Source organism: Mustela putorius, unplaced genomic scaffold (assembly GCF_011764305.1).
Source record: "Mustela putorius furo isolate JIRA1106 unplaced genomic scaffold, ASM1176430v1.1 tig00000460_pilon_pilon_pilon, whole genome shotgun sequence".
Lineage (NCBI taxonomy): Eukaryota > Metazoa > Chordata > Mammalia > Carnivora > Mustelidae > Mustela > Mustela putorius.
The window spans coordinates 24613211-24633295 of NW_025421389.1; the positions used below are offsets into that span (position 1 = coordinate 24613211).

General features: G+C 42.7%; 1 protein-coding gene across 1 annotated transcript; it reads right to left on the reverse strand.

The window, feature by feature from the left end:
- Window positions 1–1626: 1626 nt before the first annotated feature.
- On the reverse strand, window positions 1627–19707 carry NNMT (nicotinamide N-methyltransferase). The gene is made up of 3 exons (XM_004749869.3): window positions 19400–19707; window positions 18384–18591; window positions 1627–2106 (listed from the first exon to the last, which is right to left on the reverse strand). Exons 1-3 carry the CDS (start codon window positions 19551–19553, stop codon window positions 1674–1676), a joined length of 795 nt encoding a protein of 264 aa, XP_004749926.1. The 5' UTR covers window positions 19554–19707; the 3' UTR covers window positions 1627–1673.
- Between the last annotated feature and the right edge of the window lie 378 nt (window positions 19708–20085).

The window sequence follows — 20085 nt, forward strand, 5'->3', positions numbered from 1 at the left end:
GGTAAACTTGGGTTTAAGAGAGCCCTCTCTCCACAAACTTGGTTCCATGTTTGTGGCCTTGGTGGCTCCTGGGGAGTCAAGTGAGCTCTTTTCGCCTGAGCAGTTGTTTGCAGAAAGGAGGCACATGCCTGGTCATCCCTGTCTGCTCACAGGAACAGAGCTGGACTTGGCTTCCTCCATCCAGCCTGGCCTGGCCTGTTAGCGTCCTTCAGGATGGAATCTCTAGAAACTGTAACATGAATGTCCTAGGAAATGGAGCAATTGAAAACGTCCTGAAAATGGACAGATACTGGGTTGTGATGGGCCTGTACAACCAACTGGAAAAGCACATGTGATAACAGACTCTGGGACTCTGATGTGATTGTCAGGCGGGTTAGGGGAGGGGCAGGCGGCCATGTCCTGTCTCAGGAATGCTGGGAGAGGGAAATCTTGGGATGAGAAACAGACCGGAGAGATGGGCCTCAGACCTGAGGGCCTCAGACCTGGCTGACGAGGATACGCCTCTCTTTTGGGAAGGGGTAGGCAAGCTTCTTTTGTAAACATCCAGAGAACAGATATGTTGGGTTTTGCTGGCCATACCTGAGGTTGCTGCCACAATTACTCAACTTTGCCATTAGAGCAGGCAAACAACCATAGACCCTACATAAATGAACGGCCATGGGTGCTTTCCAATAGACCCTCACAAGACAGGCAGCAAGCCGGGTTTGGCTCACGGGCCACAGTTTGTCTCCCTCTGGTTTAGAGCATCATGGCCATGGGGCCTGGGAACCAGGGACCTGCCATGGACAGGTAAACCTAACTCCAAGTAGATGCTTGTCTGAGAGCTATGCTGGAAGGCTACCTGGGGGCTTAGTCAGTTAAGCCTCTGCCTTCAGCTTGTGTCATGATCCCAGGGTCCTGGGATAGAGCCCTGAGTGGGGCTCCCTGCTCAGCGGGATGTCTGCTTCTCCCTGGGCCTGTGTCCTTCTTCCCCGTCCATGCTCTCTAATAAATAAAATCTTAAAAAAATAAAAGGCCACTTCCCAGAACCCCCAAAGGATGTGAACTCTAAAGATATCTGTTTCTAATAGCCGCTGTGAGACAGCCTGTGTTACGTCTCTTGCAGACTCCCAACCTTCTCTTCAGATGGAAGTCACAGCCTTGGCCTAGTGTGTTAAAGGAAGGGGGAGAAGGGCCCGCCCCATACTTAGGACCGGGAGCAAAGGGCATGGCTGTGCTCTGCCCCCAGACGTGGTGGTTGCACCGGCAGATCCCAACAGAGGATGGGGTCCCCAGGGAATGAGCTTGATGAGAATCAGGAGAAGCAAGTCCCCGAGAGAGGAGGTGGCAGCAGGCCCCCTAGGGACCAGAGCTCATCCCCGCAGACACTGCTCTGCAGGCGTGTGGGCCGTGAGTGGCCATGGCTAGGGTGCTTCAGGAGAAAGAGGTCTCCTTTTCTAGACATGAGTGGCGAAGACCGGACGTGCGGGTTGCTCATCTCTGGGTGCCCATAGCACACCTGGGAAGCATGGAGCCCAAGGTCACCCAGGCGCTGCTCCGCCCACCGACCGCGCCCACCCTGTCCCCCTGGGAGCCACTCTGCTCCCCTCGGCACCGTGACTGTGTCAGTTAGAACCAGGGACTGGATTAACTGGGCCAGGCAGAGGAATTGCTTTAATCGCAGCCACAGCGGGTCATACAGCTTTGCTCAGCTTCCTCCCCACCAGGGAGAAGAGCCCTTCGTTGTCGCACATTGTGGAGGAGTAGCTCTGGCAGATCACCTCGAACCACTCGATGGAGAAGCCGGCCTCCCTCACAGCAGCCTCTATGGCCTCCTGGCCCAGGCAGAGGCTGGAGAACCTCTGCTCGCCGATCATGTAGTAGCTGCTCTTCAGGGCGTCCACCACCACCAGGAAGCCCCCCGGCTTCAGCAGGCTGCCGAGGTTCCGGAGCGCGGCGCGGTAGGCTGGGAGGTCGGGGCAGGCGGCGTCCAGGCACAGGGTGCTGAGCACGCAGTCGGCGGCGGGCAGGGACACGGCGCCCAGCGGCCGGCTCTGGGTCACGTCGCACTTCAGGACCTTCTTGACCGCGCGTCTCAGCTTCTCCTCCTTCTCTGGCCCTTTGGCTCTGAAAGACACAAGCCGGCCAGCACCGCTTGCCACCCTGTGCGCGGGAGAACCCCGCATCTCCTGGGTCAGGGGTGTCCCAAGGGGTGTCTCCTTGGGGACATCCCTGTGGGAACAACGGAGAAAGGGAGGCATGAAGGGCCATTCTGCATGTGAAGGTGATGCCGTTACCCTGTGCTGGGCTCGGTCTCCTTCTGAAGTGGGTAAACGCCCGCTTCTCCCGTGGACTGGAATTACTCTTCCTCCACTGCTAAGAACACTGCCTGGCTCATTTACTGCTACTACTACTAGTAAACTACTACTACTACACTGTTTATTTATTACACTTGTCTCCTCTGCCAAACTGCAACATAGTGGCCACTACACCCATTTGTATCAGGCAATAATGGCTTTAATATGTGGAAACAGGGGAGCCTGGGGGACTCAGTCATTTAGCATCTGCCTTCGGCACAGGTTATGATCCCAGGGTCCTGGGATCAAGCCCCCCATTGGGCTCTCTGCTCAGCAGGAAGCCTGCTTCTCCATCTCCCACTCCCCCTGCTTATGTTCCCTCTCTCACAGTCTCTCTGTGTCAAATAAATAAATGAACTCTTTAATAAAATAAAATGTGGAAACAGTATTTCTGGGAATCCGCTGGTCAGGCTGGGGCAGTGAGTGGGGTCCTCCGCAGACATTTACAGAAATGGTGGGTAACTGCAACACAACCACGGCCAGGGCCCCTCTAGAAAGAAGAAAACCACTAGTTGCTATTCTCAAACCCCAAAACATATTGCAGATAGAGAGCATATTTTGTCAAGGGGACTCTTTTCTCAGTGGTCTTGCTCAGAATGCCACCCTTTTCTGCTGAATCAGGCCATTTCCTGAGAGAAAACCAGTTTGTAAAAGAGGCAGAGAAGTGAGGGCAGGAAATGGAATAGAGGGCCTTGGATCCTTTTGGAATTTGTTAGGGGAGGTTTGAGGGAACAAGCCGACAGAGGAGCATATAGAGTGCGCAGGAGATATGGAGAAAGAAGTAGCTGCAAATCAGAGAGCTAAGGGAAAAACAAGAACAGGTGTTTAAAGTGCCCAGAAGGCCACAGAGCCCGAATTATACGAGGGATGACTAGATATCCAGTACTTTGAGGAAGTTAATCAAGAAGGAGAACACCAGGGGTGCAAATCCAGGCCTACATTCAGTGAACACACAGTCCATTGGCTCCAGAAGAAGAGAGACCCTTGGGCAGCAAGGCTTGATGGAGAGAATGGTCCAACATCAGAGCAGATGAGAGAGGGACTTACCCTGGGATCACTTCTGGTCGCCAGGAAAAGTCAATGGTTTAAGTAACACTTTGAAATGTACCTCTACATAGAATGATTTGAGATAACAGCAATTAGTTATGAACACCCTATTTTAATATTTAGTTAAAATCTAAAAACCCAGGGGTGCCTGGGTGGCTCAGCAGTTTAAGCATCTGCCTTGGGCTCAGGTGTGATCCCAGGATCCTGGGATCAAGCCCCGTGTCCAGCTTCCTGCTCAGTGGGGAGCCTCCTTCTCCCTCTCCCTCTGCCTGCCACCCCCCTTGCTGGTGCTCTGTCTGTCAAATAAATAAATAAATTCCTTAAAAAATATCATAAGCCCAGTGCATAAAATCGGCTATTTTTTTTAAAGATTTTATTTATTTATTTGACAGACAGACATCACAAGTAGGCAGAGAGGCAGACAGAGAGAGAGAGAGGAGGAAGCAGGCTCTCTGCAAAGCAGACAGCCTAATGCGGGGCTCGATCCCAGGACCCTGGGATCATGACCTGAGCCGAAGGCAGAGGCTTTAACCCACTGAGCCACTCAGGTGCCCCTAAAATCGGCTATTTATAAATATCCTTTTTAATTTTCCACTTAAGAGGTTTAGCAATAAGCATATGAAAAAAATTCTCAACATTTTTGGCCATCACAGAAATGCAAATCAAACTGTGAGACGCCACTTCACATCCACTGGGACAGGTGTAATTAACAAGACAGTCACAAGTGTTGGCAAGGGCGAGGAGGGACGGGAACATCCTCACGCTACTGATGAGAATATAAAATGGTCCGGCTACTTTGGGAAACAAGTCTGGGGGAAGTTCCTCAGAAGAGTAATCACAGAGTTACCTCATGACCCAGAAATTCCAAGAGAAATGAACACATATGCCCACACAAAAACCTGTACATGAGTAATTATAACAACATTATCCATCATAGTCAAAAGATGGCGACCACCCAAATGCCCACCAACCTATGAGGAAATAGATGAGGCGTGCTATATCCATGCAACGGGGTCATAGTCGTATAAAGGAATGAAATACTGATTCACGCTGTAACATGGAAGAATCTTGGAAACAGTTTGCTAAGGGAAAGAAAACAGAAGCAAAAGGTCACATATTGTATGATTCCATTTACATGAAATGTCCAGAACAGGCAAAGCTACAGAGACCACAGGCAGACCAGGGGTTGCCAACAGAGAGAGGATCCGGGAAATGATGGGAATGACTGCCCGTGGGTACAGGGTTTGTTTGGGGAGTTATGAAAATGTTCCAGAACTGGGATGAAGAGTGCACAGCTACAGGAATATCCAATTGCACACTTTAAATGGGTGAATCACATGGGATGGTAATTTTGTCTCAGGAAAGCTGTTATACTAAACAGAGAAAGAGAAGTAGCTTAGCAAGGGAATTCCTACCACCCAATAAAAGCGGGAACGACAAGGAATGATAATTGCCTTTGGTTGGGTCTAGCTACTCTCCTATCAAGGGTAAAATGATAGTAGGGTGACCTTTTTGTCCTGATTGGTCTGGGCTTTCCTGGTTTTCCCCCTGAAAATCCCACGTCCTGGGAACCCCTCTCTGTCCTGGGCAAACCGGAAATGTTAGTCATTCTAAAAGCAAGGAGGTCAGTGACAAAGCTGCCATTCAGCCTCCTAGAATGTGGACGATTTGACCAAACATTTTAAGAATAAAAAAATAACAATTCACCATGATGGAATTCTGTGAAATACAGATTCGTTTAGGTAAATTAATCTAGAGTAGAAAAATTCAGATAATCTATCTGCACATCCGGATAACCGAAGTACAGATAAAAAGCCGAGGGAGTGACAACACGGTGTGTTTTTTGAACATGTTTCAGGATGATCCTCTCCCCTGGGAACACCGCAGGCTTGTGTATTTAAGTGATGACGCCAGAAGCAGGTTGGACCTCTGTGCCCTATTTCTTGTGTGTTAAGCTATTTGAAAGACACCCGTTACCACAGAGCTAGTCCTTTCTAGTCAGTTGATGATGGAAATTGTTCCCAAACAGGGAGACACACTGCGAAGACTGGAAAGCTCACAGAGAAGGTGCCAATTTAAGAGGGAAGTTAGCTGGAAACACTCACTGCCGTGGAGACCCGCTTGTCCCTGGGACCGCAGCAAACGCTGGGGGACTCGGTGGCCCCGCTAGCTGTGCCAAGATGCCACCTCAGGGCTTCTCAGCACCTGTGTTGTGCCCACTGGCAGGGAAATGGACTGGCTTGTAGACACAGGCAATTACTGCTCAGCTACACGTTCAGCTCAAGGGTTAGGGAATCAATACACCCCAGAAAGGAGTTAAGACGGTTCCACAGGAAGCTAACAGCAGTGTACTGTTCCTCTAGGTCTGATGGTCTGCTCTTTTCAACACATGTAAAAAAGGGCAGTTCTTTCCTTTATAAATATGCATTCTCTGAAGCCTAAGGGAGCTGGGGAGGGACGGGGAGAGAGGGATACAGAGTAGGGTTCCTGGGAAGAGTGCTTGGTGAGAGTGCATCCCCACACCCCAAGAAATTACCCTGAGTTTTAGAGGAGGGTCCTCCTGCCCCATCTCTGCAAGATAGCTGGCGGACCAGAAGCCCCTGGATGAGATCTTTCAATGACATTCACCCCCCAAAGCCCCGTTCCCAGAAGTTCCAGCAGGCCCTCCTGAGGGAGAACCAACAAAATGCGTAAAGGATATAAAAAGCTGCATAAGCTTAGATATGAATGTAAGGGCTGTATGAGCCAGGAATAATCGTTAGTAAGCCTTTGGTGCAGGCCACAGCTGAATCAGGTAAGAGACAGACATTTCAGGAGGGAGAAGTTAGAAAGCAAAAGGCATGCAGTTATTGATTTTACCTTTTTTTTTTTTTTTTTTTTAACTTCTGTGATGTGGTAGGAAGGGTGCCGGGCAATGGGGACCCAAGACAGAACAAATGAAAAACAGATCCTATCGCCATAGGGATTACAGTCTGGAACAGTCTGGAGCGGAGTGGAGAAAGAATCCAATGATCATCCACAAAAGTGACAAATTAATACTGTCATAAACACTAGGAAGGAGAGGGCCATGGAGCCAACAAAGGAATGTTGGAAGCTTGAGTTGGCCTAGAGCATCAGGGAAAGCTCCTCCAAAACGGAGTCAGGTAAGCAGACACAGAATAAAGGAGAGGTCACTAGGCCACAAAGAATAGGGAGGGGAAGAGGATATTCCAATAAGGGGGAATGGCATGTGCAAAGGCCATGTGGTGGGTGAAAAGACAGAAGGAAGACCAATGAAGCTGGATCTCAGAAAACATAGTAGAGTGTGGCAGGGAGTGAGGCAATAGGGGTCAGCAGGTACCTAGACCAGACAGGGCTTTGGGGACCATGTTAAGAATTTTGCTTTCTATACTAAAAGCCATGGGACATTATGAAGGGGTGTTTAGGAAGAGAGTTGTATTATCGGATCTACACTTCAGGGCGATCACTTTGGGACAAGAGTAGAGGTGGAAGGCCAGTTAAGAGAGGGGGTTGGTGGCTTGGGCCAGGAAAATAGCCTGGATAGAAAATATTGGGAGATGTACTGGTTTGAGAGAAACTCCGAGGTAAAATGGATAGAACTTGGTGCAGCTCAGAGGACATGGCCGGGAGGGAGAAGGCAAGTTTGGCTTCTAGGCTTCTGGTTTGTTCAAGTCATTAGATAACGGCAACACCCAGGGAAATGAGAGTACACGAGATGGAGCCAAGTTGGGAGGATCAGAGCTCGATTTGGGGCCCTTCCAGACGCACAAATAGAAACGCTTACAGTTCGAAGGAAACGGCCAGGTGAGGTTTCCTCAGCCTGCCCTGTGCCTCTCCCCAGAGATAGAATGCAGAGAGAACGTCTAAGAGGAAGGCTCGCTTCTGAAAGGGGAGTCTTTTCCTAGGTACCACTGAAACACTCACCATGACCGTCAAGATCTCGAAGCTGAGAAGGAATACCACTCTTTCCCAAGACATGAAAATACAGAGATGCTTCAGCATAGAGGGACTTCAAGAGCTTTGTGGGACAAATGTGCCCCAAGTGTGTCTATTTTGGGCAAGAAACCTTTTTTTAAACAGACACGAGAATCTTTGTACAGAGAACGTTTACTTCATCTCTACAGGTGCTCAAGCTTCCTTCTGTCAGGCCTGCGGAGGTAGGTGGAGGAGCTGCTCTCTGCAGAACCACCCCCCCCTCCCGTGGGATGGCGAGCTCTGGCTTCCCCAGGCCCCTCCTGGCTGCCCTGAGGACGGACAGAGGAGAACTTGCAGAGCAAACCTGTGACTCACTCCCAATCACCAGCATGCTGGGAAGCTCTGTTCTAGACACCAGCTTTTCTCAAACTGCAAAATGTATACCATCTCCCCCTACAAACAGAGCTCATTAAAATGCAGATCCTCTGGTTCTGGAGGTGGGGAGCAGGGCCTGAGAGTCTGCATTGTTTTACAGGCTCCCGGGTGATTCGGAAACTGCTCAGTCTGAGAACCACAAGGGAGGTCATTGCCCGCAATTTCCAGAAACCCAGAGGTCCGTCAGCGCCATTTCTAGGATTTCTTCAGGTCAAATCTCATTTTCCTTGATTCGTGCCTGAATATTTGTATCTTAGCAGGTGACTCTCTGAGTTGAGAAATAAATAATATGAAGCCAGAGTTGGGTACCACTGCCTTACAACTTCTTGCATAGTTTTAAAAGTGACTGGTCCCGGGGCACCTGGGTGGTTCAGTGGGTTGAGCCTCTGCCTTTGGCTCGGGTCAGGATCTCAGGGTCCTGGGATCGAGCCCCGCATTGGGCTCTCTGCTCAGCGGGGAGCCTGCTTTCTCCTCTCTCTCTCTGCTTGCCTCTCTGCCTACTTGTGATCTCTGTCTGTCAAATACATAAATAAAATCTTTAAAAAAAAAAAGTGACTGGTCCCTAAGTGTATGAATCCCAACAAGGCCGAGCAACAGGAGACGGCTCCAGTTGTCTTTAGCAGCGGTGGGCACAAGAAACAGCTTCAGATAAAGAAGGAATAATCTCAAAGGAAATAGGTTGTGGGCTGATAGAGGTCCTTGAAGATGCAAGAGAGACGTAAGTCGAATGAGATCGCTATCATTCTCAAAAGAGGTGAAGCCACGGGATCTAGTACAAGGATAAGAGTGAGAACGCAGAATTTTACTGCCAAAAAATACAGTTCCTTACTTGAACAGCGATCAGGAAGGGGCCGTTTCTCGGGAGCTGGTTGTTAACAAGCTGAGGATTCTGCCATGAGATAAGCAGCAAAGCTTTTTACTCTCCTGCTAGAGTTTAAGGGGTTCATTTCTGCAGGAGATGGAAAGGCTTGTGATAGCCAGGGAAATTGAGAAGAAAGTTTCAAAAGCCTTCTTGACATATGATTTGGACCTCAGAAAGGTATATTGTCTGGCTGACTGAAAACTCTCTTATAAACTTTCCCTGAAATTCTATAAATCCTGGGAAATTCCTTATTTATTCAATCATCTTGAATATTGCCCAAATCCTCATAGCTCCAGGGTTTTGTTTTGTTTTTTATCCCTCGTTAATACCAGTTTCATTCTGTGGAATCGCCTAGTTGATAGAAAAAAAGAGGCTTGAAATTATATTTATTTTGAAGAACGTTATCTTCAGTTTGAAGACCACAGCTAGCATAAAATTCTAAGTAAGGAGCTTATAGGTTATAATGGCATATTAAAGTAGCCTCTCAACTTCTTGCTAAATGCCAGAGGGGGTGAAATAGAGAACTATTTAGGCAACGTTAAACAATTTTATGGTGTTGTTCACATGTAAAGGCAACAAAAACATGTTCCCAATATACACAGGCTTAGAAAATGTCACTTACGTGTTCTTGAAAACATTATTTGAAGGTCTATGCAGTGGACCAAAAGATGAATCAGAATTAAAAACTAAACAACTAGAAAAATCATATAAAATGAACATAAAATTAAAATATTCACATCATTGCAAATACGATTACAAACTGAAAGTGAATGTCCAAACTGATCTCAAAAGAAAACATGAGAATGATGCTTTAAATTATAATATTTGGATTTAAAATCTCCAATTAAAAAAAAAAGATTGTACTTATTTATTTAATACAGAGAAAGAGAGAGAGAACAAGCAAGGGGGAGGGGTGGAGGGAGGGAGAGAAGCAGACTCTCCACTGAGCAGGGAGCCCGATGTGGGGCTCCATCCCAGGACCCTGGGATCATGAACTGAGATAAAGGCAGACACTTAACCGACTGAGCCACCAAGGCATCCCTAAAGTCTCTAATTTTAACAATAAACACTGTGGAAAGAGGTGACAGAAGGACTTTGGGTATCAAAAATTGTTAAGGTCCTCATTTTATGAGGAAGAAAAAAATTACTGATTCTTAACCTGACACTGGTATGCTGAGAGAATTTGTTTCTAACAGAATTGCATTTTAAGAAAAGCTAAGAGAAGTTCTTCAGGTGAAGGGAAGTGATGCCATATGGAAGTCTAGATCTGCAGAAAGGAATGATGAATGCCAGACAGGAGAGATATGCAGATATCTGTCTATACATATATAAAAGACTGTATGTATGTATGTGTGTGTGTGTGTATGTGTGTATAAAACTGTCATATAAAAAAGACTTTATATATGTTTGTTTAAAATACTACTGGCTAATATGAATATATTTAAGACTACCAAACTGTATACTTAAAAATAGTTCAGATGCTACATTTTATAGTGTGTTTTTAAACCACATTAAAAGAATAAAGCAATAAAAAAAAATAAAAGCACTACTGACTTTTTAAAGCAAAAATAATAAGGGTGCCTGGGTGGCTCCGTGGGTTAAAGCCTCTGCTTTTGGCTCAGGTTCTGATACCAGGGTCCTGGGATCGAGCCCCACGTTGGGCTCTCTGCTCAGCGGGGAGCCTGCTTCCCTTCCTCTCTCTCTGCCTGCCTCTCTGCCTACTTGTGATCTCTGTCAAATAAATAAATAAATAAATAAAAATCTTTAGAAAAATAATAACAATGTATAATGTTATCATATATATAAAGTAAAATATATGAGAGGTGCATAAGGCAAGAGTGGGTTAAAGGAATTACACTGTTATAATATCTTATGTTCTTCATGAGGTAATAGATATGTCAAAAATACATACTGAAATTTCTAGAAAAATAACACATGCACATACATGTATACACCCCCACAAAACACAAAAGAGGTCAATAGAAAAGATTAGAGTCAACAGAAAAGATATAAAGGGATACTAAAAATCTTTATATCTGTACTAGTGAAATATCAAATTATTACACCAAGGAGAAGCAGGAAAAAAGGCATAAATGAACAACAAAGCAGATGGGACAAGTAGAAAATATATACCAAAATGATTATCAGTAACTACATTAAATATAAGTGAACTAAAGAATCCAGTTAAAAGGCAGAAATCACCACACTGGATTGAAAAACAAGATGTACTACATACCACTTGCAAGAAAAACATTTTAGGTATTAAAAAAACCATATGTTGATAACAAAAGGGTGGAAAAGATATACGCTGTCTATTAGTTATCTATTGCTGCATTATAGATTACCTTAAAACTTAGCGATTTAAAATAATAAACACATATCTTCCAGTTTCTGTGGGTCAGATACCTGGGCACAGATTAGCTAAGTACCTCTGATGCAAGGTCTTTCATGAGGCAGTGTTTGTCATGTCTTCATTCTCATTTGAAGGTAAAATTGGGGTGGTGGTTGCTTCCAAGCTCACTCCAGACAAGCAGGTGAGAGGGGTATATCCAAAAGGGAAGCCACAGTATTTTTGTAAGCTAATCTCAGGACTAGTGTCCTAGTATTCTGCTACATTGTACTTGTTAAATCCAATGGACACCCAAGGGAATGCAATTAAATAAGAGATGAATATTTGAGCTAAGATTATTGGAAGCCATCTTTGAGGCTATCTACCATTCCATCCAAATACCAAGCATAAGAAGGTTGATGTGGCCATATTAATATCAAAGTAGACTTTTAAAGTATTTTCATTTTTTAAAAGATTTTATTTATTTATTTGACAGAGAGAAACACAGAGAGAGAGGGAACACAAGCAGGGGGAGTAGGAGAGGGAGAAGCAGGCTCCCCGCTGAGCAGGGAGCCCAATGTGGGACTCAATCCCAGGACCCTGGGATCATGACCTGAGCTGAAGGCAGATGCCTAATGATATCTAGGTGGCCCCAAAGTAGACCTTAAGACAAAGTGTATTACTAACAGTAAAAGGAGATATTTCTTAAAGATAAAATGGTCAATAAATCAAGAAAACAAAACAATCCTAAAAATATATGCAGGTAGCAACAAAGCTTCAAAATGTATGAAGCAAAAGTTGACAGAATGATGGGGAACAAGAGATAAATCCACAATCATAATCTGAGATTTTAATACCTTTCTATTAGTAACTGATAAGCAAAAAAAATCACATAGAAAATTTGAAAAACACTACCAATTCACCTGACTTAATTGATATTTATAGAAACTACACCTACAACAGGATGATATACATTCTTTTCAGTGTAGAAAGCACATAGATTGTTAACCAAAATAGGCCATATGTTGACCATAAGATCAATCTCTGACTACAACAAAATTAAAATAGAAATCAATAACAGTATCTAGAAAATCCTGAAATTTTTGGAGATCAAGCAACACAATTCTAAATAATGGTCAAAGAAGATATCACAAAGGAAATTAGAAACTATGTTGAAGGGGGCACCTGGGTGTTTCAGTCCGTTAAGTGTCTGACTCTTCGTTTCAGCGCAGGTCAAGATCTCAGGGCTCAAACCCCAAGTTAGACTCTATGTTCAGAAGGAAATCTGTTTGAGATTCTCTCTCTCCTCTCCCTCTGCCTCTTCCTGTCCCCTGTGTTCATGCTCTTTCTCTCCCAAATAACAAATAAATAAATCTTGTTAAAAATTAAGAAAATATGCTGAGGTGGATAATAATAAAAATATGATGTATCAAAAATCACGAGATGCAACTAAAACAGTTCTGAAGGAAATTTATGGCTTTAAGTGGCCAAGTTAGAAGAAACAAATGTGTGAAATCAATTATCTAAGCTTCTATCTTCAGAAGCAAGAAAAAGAAGAGCATATTAAAACTAAAGTAAATGGAAGAGAGAAAGTTAGAAAAATAAAGCCAGAATTCAAAACAATTGAAAATGGAAAGACAATAGAAAAAAATCAACAAAACCAGAAGTTGGTTCTTCAGAAAGTTTAATAAAATTGGTCAATCTCTAGCAAGCTTGATCAAGATATATTTTAAAAGACAAAGTGCCAATATCAAGAATGAAAGAAGGAAGATCACTAAAAGAGTAATAAAGATATATTGTTTTAAAAAAATTATGATGATAAAATTGACAACCAAGATGCAGAAGACAAATTCCTTGGAAAATATTGCTTATTAAAATGAAGAAGAAATGGAAAATTGAAATAGAATAAAAAATATTATTTTGAATTTTTAAAACTTCACACACATGAAAAAAAATCCTTCGTATAAGCCTCATTTAAGGAAGGAATCATTTAAGAAAGAAATAATACTAATAATACAAAAACACTTTCAAAAAACAGAGGAGGAAGAAACATTTTCAACTTGTTATATGAATCTGACATTATGCCGATATCAAAATCTGCTAAGCATATTATAAGAAAAGGAAATTATAGCTCAATATCCTTCATATATGTAGATGTGAAAATCTCTAACAAAATATTAGCAAATCACTTCCAGCCATACATAGAAAGATTCTGCTTTAACCAATGGGTGTATATTAGATTTAAACATTCAAAAATCTTCCAATATCATTCACATTTTCAGAATAAAGAAGAAAAATCATATGACCATTTCAATGAATTCCTCCAAAATTGACAAAATTCAACATTTAACTTAGAACCCCTAAGAAACTAAAAATATAAAGAAATTTCATCTGATAAAGAATATCTGTGAAAAATCTATATTTAATATATTTAACGATGAATCACTGGACATTTTTTCTATGATGTAGAGAAAGGCACATATGTCTACTCTCATCTCGTCTATCCAACATTGATAGGAAAGTCCTAGACAGTGTAATAAGGCCAGAAAAATAAACAAAAGACATATAGTTAGAATAGAAGAAGTAAAACTATTTTTATTTGCAGATGATATAAGACTGTACATAGAAAAACCTCTGGAATCTACAAAAAGCACTATTAAATTTTATTAGTGAAGTCAGCAAGGTTCTAGGATACAAGGTCAATATATAAAAATCAATTGTATTTCTCTATACTAGCAAATTTTTGAAATTTGAAATTTAAAAAGTACAATTAACAATAACATTAAGAAAATAAAACACAGGACAAACTTAACAAAATATATACAAAAATTGAGAACTACAAAACATTACTGGGAGAAACTAAAGAAGTCCTAGATGAATATATAGAGAGATCATGTTTCTGGACTGCAGATTCCATATGCCCATTCTCTTCAACTGAATTGTAAATTCAAAGATCACTATCAAAGTCTCAGCAGCCTTTTTTGGAAGAAATAGATAAATTTATTCTAAAATTTATGAATCACCCAGGTGCCCCAAATTTAAATAAAGATTTTTGAAAGTTTAAATCTAATATACACCCATTGGTTAAAGCAGAATCTTTCTATGTATGGCTGGAAGTGATTTGCTAATATTTTGTTAGAGATTTTTACATCTACATATATGAAGGATATTGAGCTTCATAATATCCTTCATGAAGGATATTGAGCTTCAATATTTAAATATTTGGGGCACCTGGGTGGCTCGGTTGGTTAAGCATCCACCTTCAGCTCAGGTCATTATCCCGGGGTTCAAGTCAGTGTCCTTGCTCAGCAGGGAGCCTGCTTCTCCCTCTCCTTCTGCCTGCCACTCTCCCTGCTTGTGCTCTCTCTCTCTAATAAATAAAATCTTTAAAAGAAACAAACAAACAGAATTTAAAGATTTTACTTACTTTACTAGAAAGAGAAAGAGTGCATGACCAGGGGAGGGGAAGATGGAGAGGGAGAAGCAGACTGCTCACTAAGCCAAGGGTTCAGCCCCAGGACTCTAGGATAATGACCTGAGCCCAAGGCAGACACTTAACTGCCTAAGTAACTGAGCCACTCAGGGACCCTAGTTTATTCTAGAATTTATAATGGCAAAAATATAATGGCAATAAAGAAACTTTTACACAGTGAAGGAAACCAAGAAAACAAGGCAGCCTACTGAAGAGGAGAAGTTATTTGAAAATGACATATCTGGTAAGGTATTAATAACCAAAATGTATAAAGAACTTATACAATCCAACACCGAAGAAACAAAAAATCTGATTAAAATGGGAAGAGGACCTGAGTGTTTTTTCAAAGATATACAAATGGCCAAGAGACATATGAACACACACTCATTATCATTGATCACCAGGGAAATGCAAATCAAAACCACAATAAGATATCACTTCATACCTGTCAGAATGGCTATAATAAAAAAGACAAGAAATAACAAGTTTTGGCAAGAATGTGCAGAAAAAGGGGCCCTCACGCACCACTGATGCAGCCGCTGTGGAAAATGGTATGGAGGTACCCTAAAAAATTACAACTGAAATACCATAGGATCCGGTAATTCCATTACTGGGTACTTACTCAAAGAAAACAAAACACTAATTTGAAAAGATATAGGCACCCCTATGTTTACTGCAACATTAGTTACAATAGCCAAGATTGAGAAGGAACCCAAGTGTCCATTCTTGGATGAACAGATAATGAAGAGGTGGTGTATACATATATACAGAAGGGACTATTACTCAGCCATGAAAAAGGTGATTTCCCCCCCACACATTTGCAACAACATGGGTAGACCTAGAAGGTATAATGCTTAGTGAAATAAGTCAGACAGAGAAAACAAACACCATATGATTTCACTTGTATGTGGAATTTAAGAAAGGAAGGAAGGAAGGAAGAAAAAAAAGGAGACAGATAAAAGAAATAGACTCTTAAATAAAGAGAACAAACTGGTGGTGCCAGAGGGGAGATAGGGGAAACAGGTGAAGGGGACTGAGAACGCACCTATAATGAGCACTCAGTAATGTCCAGAATTGTTAAGTTGTTATATTGTACACCTGAAACTAAGGCTATATGTTAATTATATTTATATATTATTATATATATATAATATATATAATATATATTATATATATAATATAAAATTAATTATATTTAATTAATACATTAAATATAATATATATGTTTGTATATTAAATATAATATATGTGTGTAATATATGTATGTGTGTTATATATATTAAATATATGTGCGTGTAATATATGTGTGTGTTATGTATGTATATTAAATATAATATATATGTGTGTGTTATATGTGTGTGTATATAATATGTGTGTATATTATATATATGTAATATATGTAATATGTGTGTGTGTGTATATACACACACACTCATATATATAATGGCATTAAAATTGCCAGAATAATCTTGAAAAAGAACAAAGTTGGAGGATTTACCCTATCTGATTTCAAGACTTACTTTTCCTGGTAAAAGGGTTAAAAGACCAGCATAAACCCCGTGGAAGTTTAGTGACTCTCATACAGCAAAAACATTAATTGAGAAGCAAAATATAAATTCCTATTTGTTCATACCATTATAAAGAATTATATAAACAACAAGTCACCTTGATAACTTATATCAGACAACCCATGCTATTGATAAGCATAGCAGCAACATGTAAGAAAATAAATATGAAGTTTAGAATACTCCAACTAAGCTAGAATTCAGCAGACCATGGAAAGAGAATGAAGAGGTTAAAGAAATAGAAGCAGAATTTAGAGTTAGTTTCAGAAGAGAATCTGACTCAGGAATAAGCACATTTAGAGAAGCCATGAAAATCAAATTTAAGTGCAGATATAGAAAAATGAATTGACCATCACTCTAGAAGTAGAGGGTAGAGGTAGACATATTCCTTAGGGACACGTTAAGATCATATGATTTTACATTTATCCCTGGGATTGGGGAATATTACTTCACTCCTCCTGTTGTTCAAGTTGAGAAACAGAGACATCAGCCCTGAGACTTTTCCTCTCATCATTCTCCATGACCAATCATTACCAAACTTTTATCCAGCCTATCTCAACAATTCATCTTAAAATCATCTTCCTCTCTCCATCATCAACCAATCCAGTGGTCTAAGCCACCATCATTAAAGCATCTCCTTTCTGCATCTTTCATTCTCCTCTAAACCCTCCCAATCCATTCTCCACACAATAGCCAAAGGGAGCTTTGTAATGTAAAGGGGGGGTGTCGCATCACTTTCCTGGCTACACCTCTCACACCTTCTCAGCACACTTGAAGTACAGGATTGTTAGCCTGGCCTCAAAGCCCTAAGTGATCTGAGATGTGCCTACTTCCCCGACATGAGGTCTAGGAGACTTGAGACTTCCTCATCTTTCCACCAGTCTATCCCAGTAGATAGGACAATGTGGCACATCATATGGGCTCAATCTGGGTTCGTTGAATAAATGAATAAATGTTAGTTCCTTTAACCAGGAGCCAAAAGCACTTGTTTCTTGAAGGGGGTTGTCTTCCTGGGAAGAAAGAGCCCTTTCCTGACCAGAGCATGGGATACGTTCATTAAAAATAGCTATGCTTTGGGGGCACTTGAGTGGCTCAGTCAGTTAAGCGTCTGCCTTTGGCTCGGCCATGATCTCAGGGTCCTGGGATGGAGCCCCACATCCGGCTGCCTGCTCAACGTGAATCTACTTTATTTCTTCTCGCCCCCTCCACCCATGCGCACGTGCTCTCTCTCTGTCTCTGAAATAAATAAATCTTTAAAAAAAACAGAAACACTCTCCCATTGTGAGCAAAAAGGTAAGGAAAGAGATGATGCTGTGCCACACAGATTAGTATATGCGTAAAGGTGGGGGTGCAAATACAGGGAGAAGTGGATTGGAGAAGGACCATTACTTAGAAAAAATAAACCGTGGGCAAGAGGGTGGGGAAAGAGAAAAAAACAAAACAAAGCAAAAAAACCTATAAGAGTAGGAAAAGAAAATGTAGAAGTAACTGAGCATATAAGAAGTAGCAGATGAGGCCCACATGATTGGAAGAGGAATAGCGAAGTGGTCTTTTGATACGGTTTGCAAAGGAGGCTGCGGGGCCTTGGCAGCCAGAGCAGCAGAGACATTCTGCTGCGGGAGAGACAGTCCACTGTGCGGGACAGCGGACCTGAGCTGAGCCGTCACAGGACAATCACCAGAGGATGGAGGTACGTCAGGACAAGAGACAGACAAAGTGAAATGCAGAATGGGCCACCTCTGTCTATCGGCTGTTGACTGGTTCTCATGTGGAAAGAAATTAATTGTTTAAACAAGACTTATTTGCATAAATCGACTTATAGACAGAGTGGGCTAAGCTGTCGGTCATGAGCCATGAGTATGTCAAGCTCTGATTTTTGTCGATGGCGAGTGACAAATCCTTTCCAGATAACTCCTTTATGCTGCTCATCTCAGTTCGAGAACTTGGTCAGCTTTTTGTTGTGTCTGGTGGTGGTAGGGTTAGCTGCCCTCGCAGCAGCGTCCCCTGCCCTGGGATGGAGGATGCCCCTGAGGGGCAAGCCCGAACACCCAAAAGCTGCTGGTAAGGAGCCGGTTTCGCCTCTTCCCTGAACTTGTCCTCCACGTCGCTATCCCATGAACCCTAACCCACACGCTGCGCCCTGCACTGTCCTGGGAAGGTTTTGTCTCCTCTTGGCTCAGTGGCCGTCTCTTCCATTCTCTGTGTCTTCTGCTGTTCTGGTGCATGCATGTGTGCACACACTCACTCCCACTCCCCTCTGGCTCTTTCTCCCTCTCTCCTTCTTATTCTTCATCTGGATATCAATCTGGTCTCTGTTTCTTTTACTTTTTAACTTGGACTCTATGGATAATTTGTGGGTCAGAAAAATGAACCGTCCCTCAGGTACCATGAGAAAGCCGGGAAGCAGACTTGGTTTCTCTACCTGTTCCCTTCCAGCTCGCACACGTAGGTCACCACTGGAGACCAGTCAAAAGCCCCTGGTTCCTTCTTCAGCCACTTCTGCAGCTCCCGCAGGTTCTGGTCCGTATAGTCGGTGGCAATGATCTCCTTGAAGGATTCACAAGCAGAGAGGAGCTGGTAGATGGTGGGGCCAGAGCCAATGTCGATGAGGAGGTCCCCTTTCACGCCATCTGATTTAGAGGAGGCAACAAGGAAAGGGGTTCGGACATCCTATGACGGCAGCCAGAGCTGATACACACAGTCTTCACTCGCACTGTGCAAAAGAGCCCTAAAGACAGACCAGCTCTCTACTCACTCATCCCTCAAATTCTTTTTTAAATATCTCTGCATTTTCCATTCCCCAATCCAGGCTGGAGGCATGCTGCTGGGATATTTTTAGGTGCAGGAGAAGGAAGACAAGATCTACATCTGGTTACAGACCCCTGATCCAGAAAGACTGCTAAACAGAAAATGTAAAAACTATTAAGGAATACTTCTGGGGAAAGTTAAAATTGTTTTTAAAATTGGGTCATTATGTCTCTCTCCAGAAAGCATCCAATTCTTCCTGTGTTGGGAGGTCTTTTTATCTCATGCACACTCGCAACATTCCTTTGAGTTAGAGACTTACTCTAACTAGAATCTTCTTCTAACTAGAATCTTCTTCTCTCTAACTCTATCTAGAATCTTCTTTAAGTGGCCCATCATGGTTAAATGGCTGGCACTGGTCACCTGGCAAACTGATATGAAATCAAGGACAGAATTCCTGCCTTCTGGTTTCCCTTTGCACAACCACATGAGATCGTGCATATAAAAGCTCTTGGTAAATTGTAAAATATCCATACCAAAAAATCATTGGTGTTCATTCTCCTTAAATACATAAGTAACATCAAAAGGGCTGTCACATAGCAATGACTAGACACAAACCCAGCCCTGCCCTGACATTTCGTCTGGATGTCTCATAGTTTGGCGGAGAGACACACAGATAACACACAAACTTACCCAGGCAGAATATCTTGAAGAGATTTTTCAGGAGATGCCTGAGAATCTCATTTTCTGCAGAGTGTTTGGACCCAAAGTTGTAATATTTTTCCAGGTAATCCCGAGGGTTAAAATGTCTCAGGTAAGTGTCCTTGGAGGTGAAGCTAGTTTCCATGGTGGCTTGCTCTTGTGGCCACCACCCTCCCGCCCTCTCCTCCAGAACCCAAGCAGTCAACGTGCAAAAGTTGCCTTTTTAAGTCCCAGGCTTCAATCTTTCTTCTGTTAGAGTTCAGCCCACGCCTTAGAGACCAGTGTTTGGTTAAACACTAACAGAAATACACCAAGAACGTTTTGGCTGTTCTAGGAGGTGATGAAATTTTTGGGCAAGGGCGCCTACGAGATGTGCGTGTGGGAAGGGGAGGGCCGTGAGCTACAGGCAGTTCTTGGCCAAGGGGTGAAGTTCAAGTGCGGGAAGAATCATCTGGGCTCATCTGGGAAATCATTTAACTCACAGGAAGAACCACTAAGTTTAGAGAGGTGGGTCCTCTCCCTAGAACAACATCATTCTCGTAATGATTCTCCCAAAAGAGAGTCACAAGGAACGGTTTAAATTTAACAGTCGTAAAGGAAGAGGAGAAAGAGGATTAGGAAATGTTTTTAGGGCTAAGGAACATTGGCTAAAGAAGGAATTGCAGATGAGAGAGGGT